Here is a 15,546-nt window from a genome sequence, read left to right on the forward strand (position 1 = left end):
CTGTGTCCTCTGGTTCTTCACCCATGTTAGGTCAAGTTGGGTTAAAAGGCGGTTGACGCTCGCAGCCTTCAGCGAGAGATGGGCACCCAAGGGACTGGAGTGCATCATTTCATAGAAACATAGGAAATAGATGCAGGAGTAGGCCATTCGGCCCTTTGAGCCAGCACCACCATTCAATATGATCATGGCTGATCATGCAACTTCAGTACCTCTTTCCTGCTTTCTCTCCATACCCCTTGTTCCCTTTAGCCGCAAGGGCCACATCTAACTCCCTTTTGAACATATCTAACAAACTGGACTCAACAACTCTCTGCGGTAGAGAATTCCACAGGTTAACAACTCTGAGTGAAGAAGTTTCTCCTCATCTCGGTCCTAAATGGCTTACCCCTTATCCTTAGACTGTGACCCCTGGTTCTGGACTTCCCCAACATCGAGAACATTTTTCCTGTCCAATTTCAATCGGGAACAGAATTTGAATTTGATTTTCCCTTTCATGGTCAATGGTTAATTTGTGGGTTTTTTGGTGCCCTCAAAGAAAAACAAGGGGCCCTTGAATGAAAGTTTCTACCAAAATAGTTGAAAGGCAATTGAAAGCCCTCCTGCCCCCCATTTAATAGCGGTGATGTCATGACGTCAGGCGGCCCTTGCAGTGCGATGTGGGATACTGGAGGAGTCAGCTGGCTCAGCCTAGAGGAGGCTTGTTGTTGTTGGCGTGACGGCGGCGGTTTGAGCGAGGCCGATGGATCGGACGGCCGTACCGAAGAGGCGAGGGGCCGGCGGTGGCGTGGGTACCGGCCTGAGCTCCAACTCCAGGTCGGTTTCGGCCAACAGCCTGTCCGCTAGCGGGGGCTCGCACAGCCCCGGACCCAGCCCCGCCAACTCCCGGCGCCGGAGGCCGCCGCCGCGGCCGGCCGACTACAAGCTGCAGGTCATCATCATCGGCAGCCGCGGCGTGGGCAAGACCAGCCTGATGGAGCGCTTCACGGACGACACGTTCAGTGAGGCCTGCAAATCCACCGTCGGTACGTACGTGCGGGTGGGTGTGTGTTGGGAGAGAGGATTGACCGAGGGAAGAGGTCTGATCAAAGATGTCTGTCAGCTGTGGCTCAGTGGCTAGCACTCTCTCCCCTCTGAGGCAGCAGGATGGAGGGTTCGAGTCCCATTCCAGAGAGAGCTGATCACAAAACCACCTAAGCTGCCAATATAAACTAAAAGGGTACAATGTTAAAAGGGGGTTGCAGGCACAGAGAGACCTGGGGGCATATGTGCACAAATTGTTGCCGGGCACATGCACTTATACATGAGAAAGCGGTTCAAAGAATAGTTTGCGGCATCCTGGGCTTCATAAATACAGGCATAGAAACATAGAAAATAGGAGTAGGCTATTCGGCCCTTTGAACCTGCACCACCATTCAATATGATCATGGCTGATCATGCACTTAAGGACCCCATTCCTGCTTTCTCTCCATACCCCTTGATCCCTTTAGCCGTAGGGGCACATCTAAGTAGAGTACAAAAACAAGGAGGTTATGATGAACCTTTATAAAACACTGGTCCGACCTCAGCTGAAGTATTGTGTCTAATTCTAGGCACCGCACTTTAGGAAGGATGTCAGGGCCTTAGAGAGGGTGCAGGAAAGATTTACCAGAATGGTTCCAGGGATGAGAGACTTCAGTTACATGGATAGATTGGAGAAGCTGGAGTTGTTCTCCTTGGAGCAGAGAAGGCTGAGAGGAGATGTGATAGATGTGCTCAAACTCATGAGGAATCTGGACAGAGGAGATGGAGAGAAACTGTTCCCATTGGTGGAAGGGTCGAGAACCAGAGGTAATTGGCAGAAGAACCAAAGGCAACATGAGGGGGAAACTTTTTGACGCAGCGAGTGGTTAGGATCGGGAATGCACTGCGTGAAAGGGTGATGGAGGCAAACTCAATCGTGGCTTTCAAAAGGAAATTGGATAAGTAACTGAAGGAAAAAAATGTGCAGGGCTACGGGGAAGGGGCGGGACTAGCTGAAGTGCTCTTGCAGAGACCGGAATGGGATCGGTGGCCGAATGGCCTTCTGTGTTGTAACCGTTCTATGACACTCCACTGCAGTGCTGAGAGAGCTGCACCTTCAGAGATGCCATCGTTAGTTTGAGACATTAAACGTGTAGACGTAAAAGATCCCATGGCACTATTTTGAAGAAGAGTAGGGGAGTTATCCCCGGTGTCCTGACCAATATTTATCCCTCAATCAACATCACTCAGAAAAAAGATTATCTGGTCATTGCTGTTTGTGGGAGCTTGCTGTGTGAAAAGTGGCCGCCGTGTTTCCCTACATTCCAACAGCAATTACACTTCAAAAAGTACTTTGTTGGATGTAAAGCGCTTTGGGATGTCCGGTGGTCGTGAAAGGTGCTATATCGATGCAAGTCTTTCTTTCACTGATTGGCGGGTCTGATGCCCCTGGCCTGTGACCCAAGCTTGCAGACACACACACAATCACACAGCTTGCGCATCACCACCTATAAGGGGCCCACATTGCAGCATTGCTGGGCTCGGCTCCTGTCAGTTTTCACACTGTACTGAACTCCCAGTGGACAAATAAACAGATTTCATCCGTCAAAACACCAGCTCGTGTGTCTGCATAGATCATTTGGGAACTACATCAGCACTAATGTGCCTCAGGAGAGTGTCAACACATTGCACTTGCTCGACCTCTGAATTTTTTTTTCTGTAGTAGTACATAAACATGGTGGCGATACTACAGGGGGAAGGGACAATAATTCCAAGCCAGTAGCATATTTCTGTTACTTTCTCCAAGGACTTGACTTGTTTTTAATCTCTCTACTATTGGTGGCCATGCCTTCAGTTGCTGAGACCTTAAACTCTGGAATTCCGTCCCTAAACTCCTACCTCTCTTTCCTCCTTTTTAATATGCTCCTTCCGACACCACAACAGTTATTACACTTTAAGAAAAATAGTACTTCATTGACTGTAAAGCGCTTTGGACGTCCGGTAGTCGTGAAAGGCGCTGTAGAAATTGCAAGTCTTTCTTTCTCTTTGACCAAGCATCTGCCCGAATATCTCCTTTTGTGGCTTGGTGTCGAATTTTGTTAATATTCCTGTGAAGTGTCCTGGGACCTTTTACTACGTTAAAGGCACTAAGTTGTTGAGAATCTATTGCAGACACCCACATGTAATAAGTATCTATGAGCACTCTTGTAAAGTTATAATGTGTTTATATTTGGATAATCTGGCTTGGAATTATTGTCACAATTTCATTAGATTTAATTTGTATACTACTGAATTTAATGTGATAAATATTAGAGTCTGTGACCAATTCTGGGATATCAAAGTTCTGTTGCTTCTATAGTACCATGTTCTCTACATATAAAGGTTAGCCACAAAGTTGATTGTGAATTTATTATTATCTTGCAATACTCGGTGAAAAGTTCAGCTGGAGTAATCAAACTGATGCCACTAGAATGTGGATAATGAGTTAGATTGGGAAAAGTACTTCGATGCAAACGGTTTAGACAAGTTAATGTAGATTTTTTTTTACTATCGTGTAATTTTTAGGGAAGAAATGAATATGGCTGATCAGAGGAGGAAAGGAGCAAGAGAGAGAGAAATGAAAAATTAGTGGTTGGGTGAAGCCAAGCTTTGATTGTAAAAGTGACAATTATCAGATCTGTGCTGTAAATTAGTTTACCTACATGATGTTGAGTGCCTGGCATTCATTCGCTTGTGGTTCAAGGACATTTCTGATTGACAACACAGTTGGAGCCTCTGTGTAAAAAAAAAAAAACGGCTCATGGAGTGGGACTAGAAGCTACGTTGAGTGTGTGGAAGCAACATAGACTGCTTACACCAGAGGTTTTTGCACCCCTCTCTGGATATAGCAAGCTATGATATATAAGCAGTTTATTCCACACAAGTAGCCCAAGCTCAAGGCTTGATATGTCCATCTGTGTGTGCGAGAAGTGACTTATCAACTTGGGTACCTTTTTTGTAGTGATAGTGGGTCAAATTCAGGTTGCCCGGTCTGTCACCCTGAAGGGCCATCTGAACTTCAGCTTCTCGGATCATCTGATTTCCTGAGCTGGTCGAAGCTTGGGAAACCAGCTCATCTGCTGGTCAAGATATTGAATAAGCCTGTGTACCTACTTCAAAATCCGCCTCTGAAATAGCATCCCTGCTGTCGTCGGGGAACAAAACAGCAGTTGTGCTGCACTGACTGGCTGCTGTGAAAGAAGTGGGCTGCCGCACCTGGGAGCAGCACAGGGACTTTATTGCGGCAATGTCTTTATCAGAGCTGTGCACAGAGCTAGAGTTCAGTGGCGTTATCGTAGAAATTGAAACCCGTCGGATCACTCAACTCCCCCCCCGACCCCCCCCCAGGACCTGATTTTATTGGCATTGGTCTGAAGCTCTGAGTCAAACGTAGAAATGTTATTTGGCCGAGTGCTCATCAGCAGCCAATGGGATTGTTAGAAAGCCAAATGCAAACTTACAAGGTCATGTGTTTGCTATTCGCTACTGAGATGGGTCAAAACTGGGCTCTCCCAACACTGAATAGATTCATACAAAAGCAAAATACTGCGGATGCTGGAATCTGGAATAAAAACAGAAAATGCTGGAAATCTCAGCGGGTCAGGCAGCATGTGGAGAGGAAGCAGAGATACCATTTTCGGTTGATGACCCTTCGGCAGAACTGTAGAATGTTCGGAAAGAACGGGTCCTTAAGCACTGAAAGGGTGGGGGGGGAAGAAAGAACAAAAGGGAAGGTCTGTGATAGGTTGGAAGACAGGAGAGATTGGAGAGACAAAAAGGGATGATGGCCCAAATTCAAATGATAATGACAGGAGTTAGAAAAACATTAGCCAAGATAGGATATGAATGGCAGGATAATGACCAGCTGCCATTAGAGACAAGGAGAAAGAAAGAAACCGGCTCAGTGGGGTGGGGGGAGCCAGCCAAAGATTACGCTCAGACCAAGGCTGGGAACTCAACATCCAGGGGTATTCAACGTTCTTAATTTCCTTAATTTCCCTTGTTAGCCGTGGTTGAGCCACCTTCCCTGTTTTATTTTTACTCCAGACAGGGATGTACAATGGTTGAAGTTCATCCATGTGATCTTTAAATGTTTGCCATTGCTGATCCACCGTCAACCCTTTAAGTATCATTTGCCAGTCTATTCTAGCCAAGTCACGTCTCATACCATCGACGTTACCTTTCCTTAAGTTCAGGACCCTAGTCTCTGAATTAACTGTGTCACTCTCCATCTTAATAAGGAATTCTACCATATTATGGTCACTCTTCCCCAAGGGACCTCGCACAGCAAGATTGCTAATTAGTCCTTTCTCATTACACATCACCCAGTCTAGGATGGCCAGCCCTCTAGTTGGTTCCTTGACATTGGTCTAGAAAACCATCCCTAATACACTCCAGGAAATCCTCCTTCACCGTATTACTACCAGATTGGTCAGCCCAATGTATATGTAGATTAAAGTCGCCCATGATAACTGCTGTACCTTTATTGCACGCATCCCTAATTTCTTGTTTGATGCTGTCCCCAACCTCACTACTACTGTTTGGTGGTCTGTACACAACCACTCGTGTTTTCTGCCCTTTGGTATTCCACAGCTCCACCCATACAGATTCCACATCATTCAAATTAATGTCCTTCCTTACTATTCCGTTAATTTCCTCTTTAACCAGCAATGCTACCCCACCTCCTTTTCCTTTCTGTCTATCCTTCCTGAATGTTGAATACCCCTGGATGTTGAGTTCCCAGCCTTGGTCACCCTGGAGCCATGTCTCCGTGATGCCAATTATATCATATTCATTAATTGCTGGCTGTGCAGTTAATTCGCCCACCTTATTACGAGTACTCCTTGCATTGAAGCACAGAGCCTTCAGGCTTGTCTTTTTAACACACTTTGCCCCTTTAGAATTTTGCTGTAATGTGGCCATTTTTGATTTTTGCCTTGGGTTTCTCTGCCCTTCACTTTTACTTTACTTCTTTCTATCTTTTAATTCTGCCCCCATTCTACTTCCTTCTGTCTCCCTGCATAGGTTCTCATCGCCCTGCCATATTAGTTTAACCCCTTCCCAACAGCACGAGCAAACACTCTCCGTGGGACATTGGTTCCGGTCCTGCCCAGGTGCAGACCGTCCGGTTTGTACTGGTCTCACCTCCCCCAGAACTGGTTCCAATGTCCCAGGAATTTGAATCCCTCCCTTCTGCACCAGTCCTCAAACCACGTATTCATCTGAGCTATGCTGCAATTCCTACTCTGACTAGCACGTGGCACTGGTAGCAATCCTGAGATTACTACTTTTGAGGTTGTACTTTTTAATTTAGCTCCTAGCTCCCTAAATTCGTCTTGTAGGACCTCATCCCGTTTTTTTTACCTATATCGTTGGTGCCTGTATGCACCACGACAACTGGCTGTTCACCCTCCCCCTCCAAAATATCCTGCAGCTGCTCCGAGACATCCTTGACCCTTGCACCAGGGAGGCAACATACCATCCTGGAGTCTCGATTGCGGCCGCAGAAACGCCTATCTATTCCCCTCACAATAGAATCCCCTACCACTATAGCTCTCCCACTCTTTTTCTTGCCCTCCTGTGCAGCAGAGCCACCCACAGTGCCATGGACTTGGCTGCTGCTGCCGCCCTCCCTTGATGATGAATCATCTCCACCCCCACCCCTCCCCCAACATTACCTAAAACGGTGGATCTGTTTTGGAGGGGGATGACTGCAGGGGACCTCTGCACTACCTTCCTTCCATGGTTCTTTCTATTGGTCACCCATTCCCTATCTGTCTGTGTAACCTTTACCTGCAGTATGACCAACTCACTAAATGTGCTATTCACGGCGTCTTCAGCATCGCGGATGCTCCAGAGTGAATCCACCCACAGCTCCAGTGCCGCAATGCGATCTGTCAGGAGCTGCAGCAGGATACACTTCCCGCACATGTAGTTGTCAGGGACACTAAAAGCGTCCCTGAGTTCCCACATAGCACAGGAGGAGCATGACACGTGTCCGGGCTCTCCTGCCATGACTTAACCCCTAGATTAACTTAATTTGGCAACAACAATGATAAAGGTTACCTACTGATAAAGGAAAAGAAAAGGAAAAACTACTCACCAATCACTTACCCTCTTGGCTGTGACGTCATCCGTCGATTTCTTTCCACTTCTCTTTTGCCTTCTCTCCCTGCAGCTGCTCTAGCTGGCCTCCCCGACTCTTCACACCGCTCCCTCCGACTGCCGGGCCTTTTATAGGTCTCCCGACGCTGTCGCTCCGCCTCCTCGATGTCCCGCTGGCCTCCCCATCTCACCAGAGTGGGGAGGGGAGGGAAAGATGTGATTGGTGGTGGGATCACTCTGGACGTGGCAGAAATGGCGGAGGATGATCCGTTGAATGTGAAGGCTGGTGGGGTGAAAGGTGAGGACAAGGGGAACCCTGTCATGCTTCTAAGTGCAGAGGGGCGGGAAGTAGAACAGACACGGTCGAGGGTCGTGTTAACCACGGCGGAGGGGAATCCTCGGTTGAGGAAAAAGGAAGACATGTCAGAGGCACTAGTGTGAAAGGTGGCGTTGTCAGAGCAAATGCGACAGAGAAACTGGGAGAATGGAATGGAGTCCTTCCAAGATGCGGGGTTGGAGGAAGTGTAGTCCAGGTAGCTGTGAGAGTCAGTGGGCTTATAGTGGATACTGATCAAAAGCCTATCCCCAGAAATGGAGACCGAGAAATTAAGGAAGGGAAGGGAAGAGTCGGAGATGGACCATGTGTAGGTGAGGGAAGGGTGGAAATTGGATACAAAGTGAATGAAATTTTCAAGTTCAGGGTGAGAGCAGGAAACGGCACCGATACAGTCACCAATGTACCAGAAAAAGAGGTGAGGGAGGGGACCCGAGTAGGACTGGAACAAAGAATGTCCCATATATCCCACGAAAAGGCAGGCATAGCTAGGACCCAAACGGGTTCCCATAGCAACACCTTCAATTTGGAGGAAGTGAGTGGAGTTAAAGGAAAAGTTGTTCAATGTGAGGACAAGTTCAGCCAGGCGGAGGAGGGTGGTGGATGGGGACTGGTCGGGCCTCTGCTCGAGGAAGAAGTGGAGCGCCCTCAGGCCATCCTGGTGAGGGATGGAAGTGTAGAGGTATTGGATGTCCATGGTGAAAAGGAGACGGTTGGGGCCGGGAAACTGGAAACTGTTAAATGACGGAGGGCGTCGGAGGAGTCGCGGATGTAGGTGGGAAGAGAGTGAACAAGGAGAGATAGGAGGAAAGAACAGGCTGAAACGATGGGTCTACTGGGGCAATCCTGTTTGTGGATCTTGGGAAATAGGTAGAAAGGAGCTGTGCGGGGTTGGGGAACTTGGTGGCTGTGGAGGGAAGATCTCCAGAGGAGATGAGGTCAGTGATGGTCTGGGAAATTATGGCTTGATGTTCAGTAGTGGGGTCATGGTCCAGGAGGAAGTCGGAGGAGGTGTCAGAGAGTTGCCGATTAGCCTCCAAGGTAGAGGTCAGTTTGCCAAGCAACAACAGCGCCACCCTTGTCAGCAGGTTTGATGACCAGGTTGGGGTTGGATCTGAGCGAGCGGAGTGCTGCAAGTTCAGAGGGAGGTAGGTTGGAGTGAGTGAGGGGAGCAGAGAAATTGAGACGGCCGATGTCCAATCGGCAGTTTGCAATGAATAGATTCATGCTGAGAGCCAACAAAGGTCTAATTAAAGTAACCACATGTCTTCATATAACATATTAGAACTTTTAACACCTGCCACCTACAAAATCACAATGTATAATTAAAATCCAACGAGTGAAGTAGCACATCTGCTATTCAGTATAGCAGATTGAAAGGCGCTGATGCATCCGAGAAAATGAGGTACGCTGGATATGTTCAGACTGCACAATCCAAATTCTGCTCACAGCGTCACAATGCTCAGCAGTATGGAGAACTTAAAGCCCAGGATTTTGGAGAGCTGAAGCCTTCAAGACATTGAAAACATTAAAAGCATGAAAGAATTCAGTGGCTAACTGTAATCTTATTATTGTGAAATATGTAATTTAATTATTTTAACTTGATTAATACTGTCTCTCATTTTGGACATTAGACATTTGATTTACTTGGGGCATTTTATTCCCTAGTAACACAAATTTGGAATAAAAACAGAAAATGATGGAAACAGTTAACGTTTTGGGTTGTTAGCCTTTCATCAAAACTGACAAAGGTTAGAGATGCAACAGGTTTTAAGCAAGTCGTCATCATAGGCGGTCCCTCGAACGAGGATGACTTGCTTCCACGAGTTTATGGGTGTTTCGAGGAAGGACCCGATGTTCCAGTCCTGAACTCCAATTGAGGGGGTGGAAGATGCCTGTGCGTGAATTTTTTTTAACGTGTGGTGACCGTTGCACACCAGCCACCACACGGGCTCGACAGAGCTCGGCCTTTATCCAGTGGCAAGGATTAACCAGGACGACTGGAGACCTGCTCTGCTGCACGGACTTAGTGCGCACACATGTCGCAGTGTGGGCTGGCCCGTGCTGACCTTGGGCCCTGGAGCCTCATCTGTCGCACCTCCGCCATGATCTCTCACCGCTCCGCCGCCATAAACATTCACCGCATCTCGCCACAAATACGCGCCACTCATCCGCCCTGACCTTCCCACTCTTCTGTACCTGGGCCTTGCCGATGTTCCTGCCCACACTCCAAAACAGCGACCAGGGCAGGGAAAGCAGGGCACGGTGAGGAAAGCACAAAAGGGTAGGTCTGAGAGGGTAGAAGGAAGGAGTGATTAAATGACAAAAGGGATGATGGTGCAAGCAGAAGGGAATGGTAATGGGACAAGTAAAGAAACAAAAGATGGGTCGAGAGGAGCTGTAAATAGCAACAGCACCTACTGTCTAAAAAACAAAATGGGAGCAGTGGTTATGATCTGAAATTCTTGAACTCAATGTTGAGTAGTTGTGGCAACCCAGTGAGCAGATTGGCATCCTGATGGGCAGATTGTGTAATTTGGTGATGTGTTCACCTGAGCATTTCCACTGTATGAATTTTAATGGAAAAAATTTACGCACAAAGTATGACAGCAACGTATAAAACGTCCCAAGGTGCTTCACAGGAGTGTACTCGGACAAAAATTGAGACAGAGCCAAATGAGATATTAGGACGGGTGACTAATCGCTTGATCAAACAGGTAGGTTTTAAGGAACATCTTCAAGGAAGTGGGAAGGTTTAGGAATTCCAGAACTTGAGGCTGAGACCACTAATGCTGGGACAAAGGAAATGGGGGATGTACAAGAGGCCAGAGTTGTCGGTTGGTTGTAGGGCTGCAGGAGGTTACAGCTAGGGAGGGGGCGAGACCATGAAGTGATTTCAGCACAACGATGTGAATTTTAAAATCTAGGTGTTGGTGGACCAGGAGCCAGGATAGACCAGCGGGCACAGGGGTGATGGGTGAACGGGACTTGGTGTGAATTTGACTATAGATAGTAGAGTTTGGGTGTATGGTGGGTGGAAGAGTGGGGGCAAAAGCACGCAGAAAGTAGATAGACTACTCACCAACTCTAAACTACCTGGCCACGCAGCGCTCTACCGGTCTCACGCCGCCCGGGACCAGCTTTCCCCAATGTTAAATTTCTGTGAAGGGGCCGCGGACCGGAAAAAAATGGGGAGAATTTTATGCTCCCCATCGCATATAGCAAGCACGTTTGTGCTAACACAGTTTGCCAGTTATACACGTAGGCCAATTTATATGAATTTAGTTATGTTCGACATTTTTGTTTGCCCCAAACTATTAAATGTAACAAGATTCCATTGTACTTGCAAATTCAGTGCTTCATATTTCAAGAAAAACTTCAGTGGTTGAATAAACCCTTTCCACTTGAGGAGTTTAAGTATACAAAGTAATTGCACCTTAATGAGGTGCAAACTATCGATCTCCATCTTGAAAATTTCAATTGACCCAGCATTCACAAGCCTTTTGAGGGAGAGAGTGAGAGATATTAGGACGGGTGACTAATCGCTTGATCAAACAGGTGTGTGAAAATGTGCTTCCGATTTCACTTAAAAGGCTTAGCTCTAATTTTAGGATTCAGTTCCAGATTTCCTCACTAGAGGAAATGGTTTTAATGGGCTCAAAATTGGCCCACCCCTTTTTTCGGCGCACTCACCGTAGATGCGCCGCTTTTCTGCGTGGAAAAGTGCTCCGAAAAAATCGCTCCCCAATTTGGACGCTGTCCGGCCTCTCCTGGGTCTTCGCGCGGCATGGCCTGTCGGGTCGGGGGCGGAGCCAGCGTCCCACGCTGAAAACAGTGCCGGGACGTCTGCACATGCGCGTTGGAATGTGCGGGCATGCGCATTAGCTCCTGCCCCCAGCCTCTCAGTATGCGTGCTACAGCTTGGGACCCGATCATCATCATCATACCAGCTGCTGATGCATTCCGCCCCTATCCCAGGCTGAGTGGCCTACTGCACAGGCCGGCCCGCTGCCTTCCCGGGCTGAAGATGAAGGTAGGGTAAGACTTACTTCTATCTTTTATTTGGATATTTTGAAAAAATTATCTAAGTATGTTTTATCTCTTGTGAATAGTGGTGACCGTTTGTCAAGCCTATTTACTTGGTGCTATTGTGAAAGAAGAACATAATTGACGGAGGAACACTGAGAGAATATCTTATTTATTGAAGTAACTTTATTTAGATAATATGGGCTCAATTTTGGCCCAGTATAATCATTGCAAACAAATAGTTGTTTAAATTAGTTGAGAGATTAGGGCCATTTAATTCAACTATCTTTTACTTCTTTTATTTTTGTAGTTTAAGCTTCCATGAATGTTTCTGTTATATAGTAAATTAACTTTGTGAAGTTTGACATATGATAAGGGACTACCCATTTAAAACAGAGATGAAGAGAAATTTCCTCTGAGGGTTGTAAATCTGTGGAATTCGCTGCCTCAGAGAACTGTGGAAGCTGGGACATTGAATAAATTTCAGACAGAAATAGACAGTTTCTTAAACGATAAGGGGTTATGGGGAGCAGGCAGGGAAGTGGAGCTGAGTCCGTGATCAGATCAGCCATGATCTTATTGAATGGCAGAGCAGGCTCGAGGGGCCGTATTGCCTATTCCTGCTGCTATTTCTTATATTCTTATGTCCTGTATAGCTGTTTGATCCTAGTCACATTCTTTAGTCAAGTCATTAAGTTCTGCTGGCCTCCGATGTACCTGCCTGCGCTGATTTCTTAACTCTCCGCAAGGGTTTTCACAAGTGACCACATACGCTGGCCTAAGTTAGTTTGGAGTAACTATTAGCTGGCCAAAGTGGCCTAAATGGCCAAAATGGGTGTAGGTGGCTGGTAACGCCCCTTTTTGAAAAAAAAACTAAACTAAAAAAAATCCTAACTAACTCGCTTACACTGGCGCAAATTGAATGTGCAAAATGTGGATTTTTAAGATACTCCAGAAAAATCAAGTTGCTCCAAAAAAACGGAGCAACTCCTGGTCAATTTTGAGCCCACTGTCTCTACCCTATCAAATCCTTTTATCATCTTAAACACCGCGATTAAGATGCTCCTCGATCTTCTAAACTCAAGGGAGTACAAGCCAAGGTTATGAAACCTGTCCCCATAACACAAGATCTGGTGCATCAAGGCCAACATATCTTTCCTGAGGTTCAGTGCCCAAAACTGAACCTAGTATTCCAGATGAGGTCTGCCCAAGGATCTGCACAACTGAAGCATCACCTCAACTCTACCCATAGTGTTTCACTGCCAGGTCACCTACACTGAAATCCCTTAATCTACTGTTGTAATTGTGTCTTTTAGCACTGGTAACCTGGTTTGTTTCCTGCTAGGTATGCAACTTGTTCATTTCCCCCCTCCCCTCCCCCAGTTGATTAGGAGTTGAGTCTGCAATAATTTCCACTTTCTAGAACATTTGGTGAAAAAAAATCTGGATGGACTTGTTTTTAAAAAAGAAACCTTTGCTCACCAGCTATAATTGGAACAGAATGAGTAGAACATCCTTTATAATTATCAGTTATTTGTAATTCTACTCCAGGAGTTAGCAAATCTCACTCTCTTTGCTTCCAATCCTGATTTTTGTTGTGAGAATGGATGTTGATTGTAAATTCTTACTTTTCCAAGAATGTCTCCCAATTTTCCCAACAGACAGGCCCCAATACATGCTCTGTGTTGTTGGTTAACTTTTACCTTTTATTAAATCTGCCTCCCAAGTTTACAGCCTTGGTCTGATGGTGTGTTTGTTCTGCTATCCAAAGACTAGGGGAACAGGAGGTAAGCTGTGTCAACTCAGTAAGCTATTGCAATAACAAGAGCAATGCTACATACTGTGCGAATAAAGTGACACTTCAGGTCATGGTGTGCAAAGAACATTGACAAATTTTAACAAATTTATTTGTACTCCAATTACTCCTGTGGTCTTCAAACGCAGTGATCCACTTGCACTTTTTTCTGCTCATTGCATCTCTTACAACTAGCAGGTCTTTAATGACCGGATAAGAATAGGAAAGAATTTATAATTGAGAACGTTATGGGACAGAAAGAAGCACTTTTACACTGAATGTGCCGTCATTGTCCGATGTCTCTTACCATTTGTGGCATTCTCCATTATAAAGTTGGAGGAACCTGGCATTGGAGGCCCACCTTTGTGTAGATGCCATAACCCACAGTTGAACCTGCACACACCTCCAAATGCAGGGCACTTGAATGGAAGTGGCAGCGGTGGGTCTCTGAGTGCCACCGTCCTCAGACCCCCAGAAACATTCGATCAAACTGGAGGGTTTTTTAAAATCTAAAAAGCACCAAACTATAGTAGAGTGAATAAAGAGATGCTGTTGGAGGATGTAAATGAATGGGATGAGAGGGGCTGTCTTCTGATGAGAGATTGTATAGAATGGGCCTATACTCTGGAATTTAGAAGAATGGGAGGTGATCTGATTAAAACATAAAAGATTCTGAAGGGGATTGACAGGGTAGATGCTGAGAGGTTGTTTCCTCTGGCTGGAGTGTCTAGAACCGGGGTCGCAGTCTCCGTATAAGAGATAAGCCATTTAGGACTCTAGGGGAATCAAAGGATATGGAGATTGGGCAGGAAAGTGGAGTTGAGGTCGATGACTAGCTATTATCTTATTGAATGGTGGAGCAGGCTCGAAGGGCCGTATGGCTTACTCCTGCTCCTATTTATTAAGTTCTTATGAAAGAAAAGGTGAAATTTTGACAGACAAAAATAATGATGGGGAAACAGATTGATTAAGTGTGCAGAAATGAGTACTATGTAAATTAATACTAATGAAAGGAGAAATTCGGACATCTTGAAAATAGTTAAGCGTTAGTGGCAATCCTCAGCTGTTTAAAGGAACTCTAACTTTCAAAACACATTTCGGGGGGACAGGAAGAAAGAGAAGATCCTTTGCACTGTCCATTCTCCAAACTGGTTGTGATTAATGCCGGAGGGTAGTATGCACATTGGTGTTCTCACTTGGAGACATTTATTGTATTTGACTGCCAGCTATACATATCAGTGTCACTGCCTTTTTACAATGTTGTATGTTACAGTACATATTTTATGTATGTCTTTGGTTCTCTCTTTCCTGGATAAGTTACTTCAAAAAAATGTTCTTGGAATGTGGGCAATGAAAGCCATGCTGCACTTATTGCTCATCTCTATGCTCTGAGAAGATGGTGGTGAGCCACTTTCTGAACTGCTATAGTCCTTCTGATGATGGTGCTTCCGCAATAGTTTTAAATAGGAAATGACAGGATTTTGACTCTGCAATAATGGAGGAATTTTTGTCCGGACAGTGTGAGACTTAGAAAAGAACTTGTGGGTCATGGTGTTCCTGTGATACTGACCCTCTTGTCCTTTTTAGATGACAAGGTGTTGGGGATTGGATGTGCTGTTGAAGTAACCTTGGTGAGCTGCTGTAGTGTATTGTGCAGACTGCCGCCATGGTGCGCCAGCAACAGAGGGGGTAGGATGTTGAGTTCCGTGGCAGAGGTGCTGATCACGTAGACTGCTTTGTGTTCAATGGTGTTATTACAGCCGCACACGCACGAACTGGTGATGAGTATTCCATCACATTCTTGATGAGCCTTGAAGATGTTGGAGAAGCATTACAGGGTCCGGAAGAACGAGGAGAGGCAATATAAACTAAAGGATACAATTATAAAGTGGGTGCATGAACATAGAGACCTGGGGGTGTATGTGTACAAATCGTTGAAGGTGGCGGGGCAAGTTGAGAAAGCGGTTTAAAAAAGCTTATGGGATCCTGGGCTTCATAAATACAAAAGCAAGGAAGTTATGATGAACCTGTTATAAAACACTGGTTCGGCCTCAACTGGAGTATTGTGTCCAATTTTAGGAAGGATGTGAAGGCCTTAGTGAGGGTGCAGAAAAGATTTACGGGAATGGTTCCATGGATGACTGACTTCAGTTACGTGGATGGACTGGAAAAGTTGGGGTTGTTCTCCTTAGAGCAGAAAAGGTTGAGAGGAGATTTGATAGATCGTGACGCGTTTAGACAGAGTAAA

The 15,546-nt window shown here is 46.0% G+C and overlaps 1 protein-coding gene across 1 annotated transcript in view; it reads left to right on the forward strand.

The window, feature by feature from the left end:
- Nucleotides 1-661: 661 nt before the first annotated feature.
- The window catches only part of rab12 (RAB12, member RAS oncogene family), a 36,753-nt gene continuing 21,868 nt past the window's right edge, over nucleotides 662-15,546 (forward strand). The window contains exon 1 of the mRNA XM_070895965.1: nucleotides 662-1,022. Coding sequence (XP_070752066.1) covers nucleotides 740-1,022 — 283 coding nt within the window. The 5' untranslated portion in view covers nucleotides 662-739. The remainder of the gene's footprint in view (nucleotides 1,023-15,546) is intronic.

This window comes from Pristiophorus japonicus, chromosome 1 (genome assembly GCF_044704955.1).
Source record: "Pristiophorus japonicus isolate sPriJap1 chromosome 1, sPriJap1.hap1, whole genome shotgun sequence".
In the NCBI taxonomy this organism is placed as follows: domain Eukaryota; kingdom Metazoa; phylum Chordata; class Chondrichthyes; family Pristiophoridae; genus Pristiophorus; species Pristiophorus japonicus.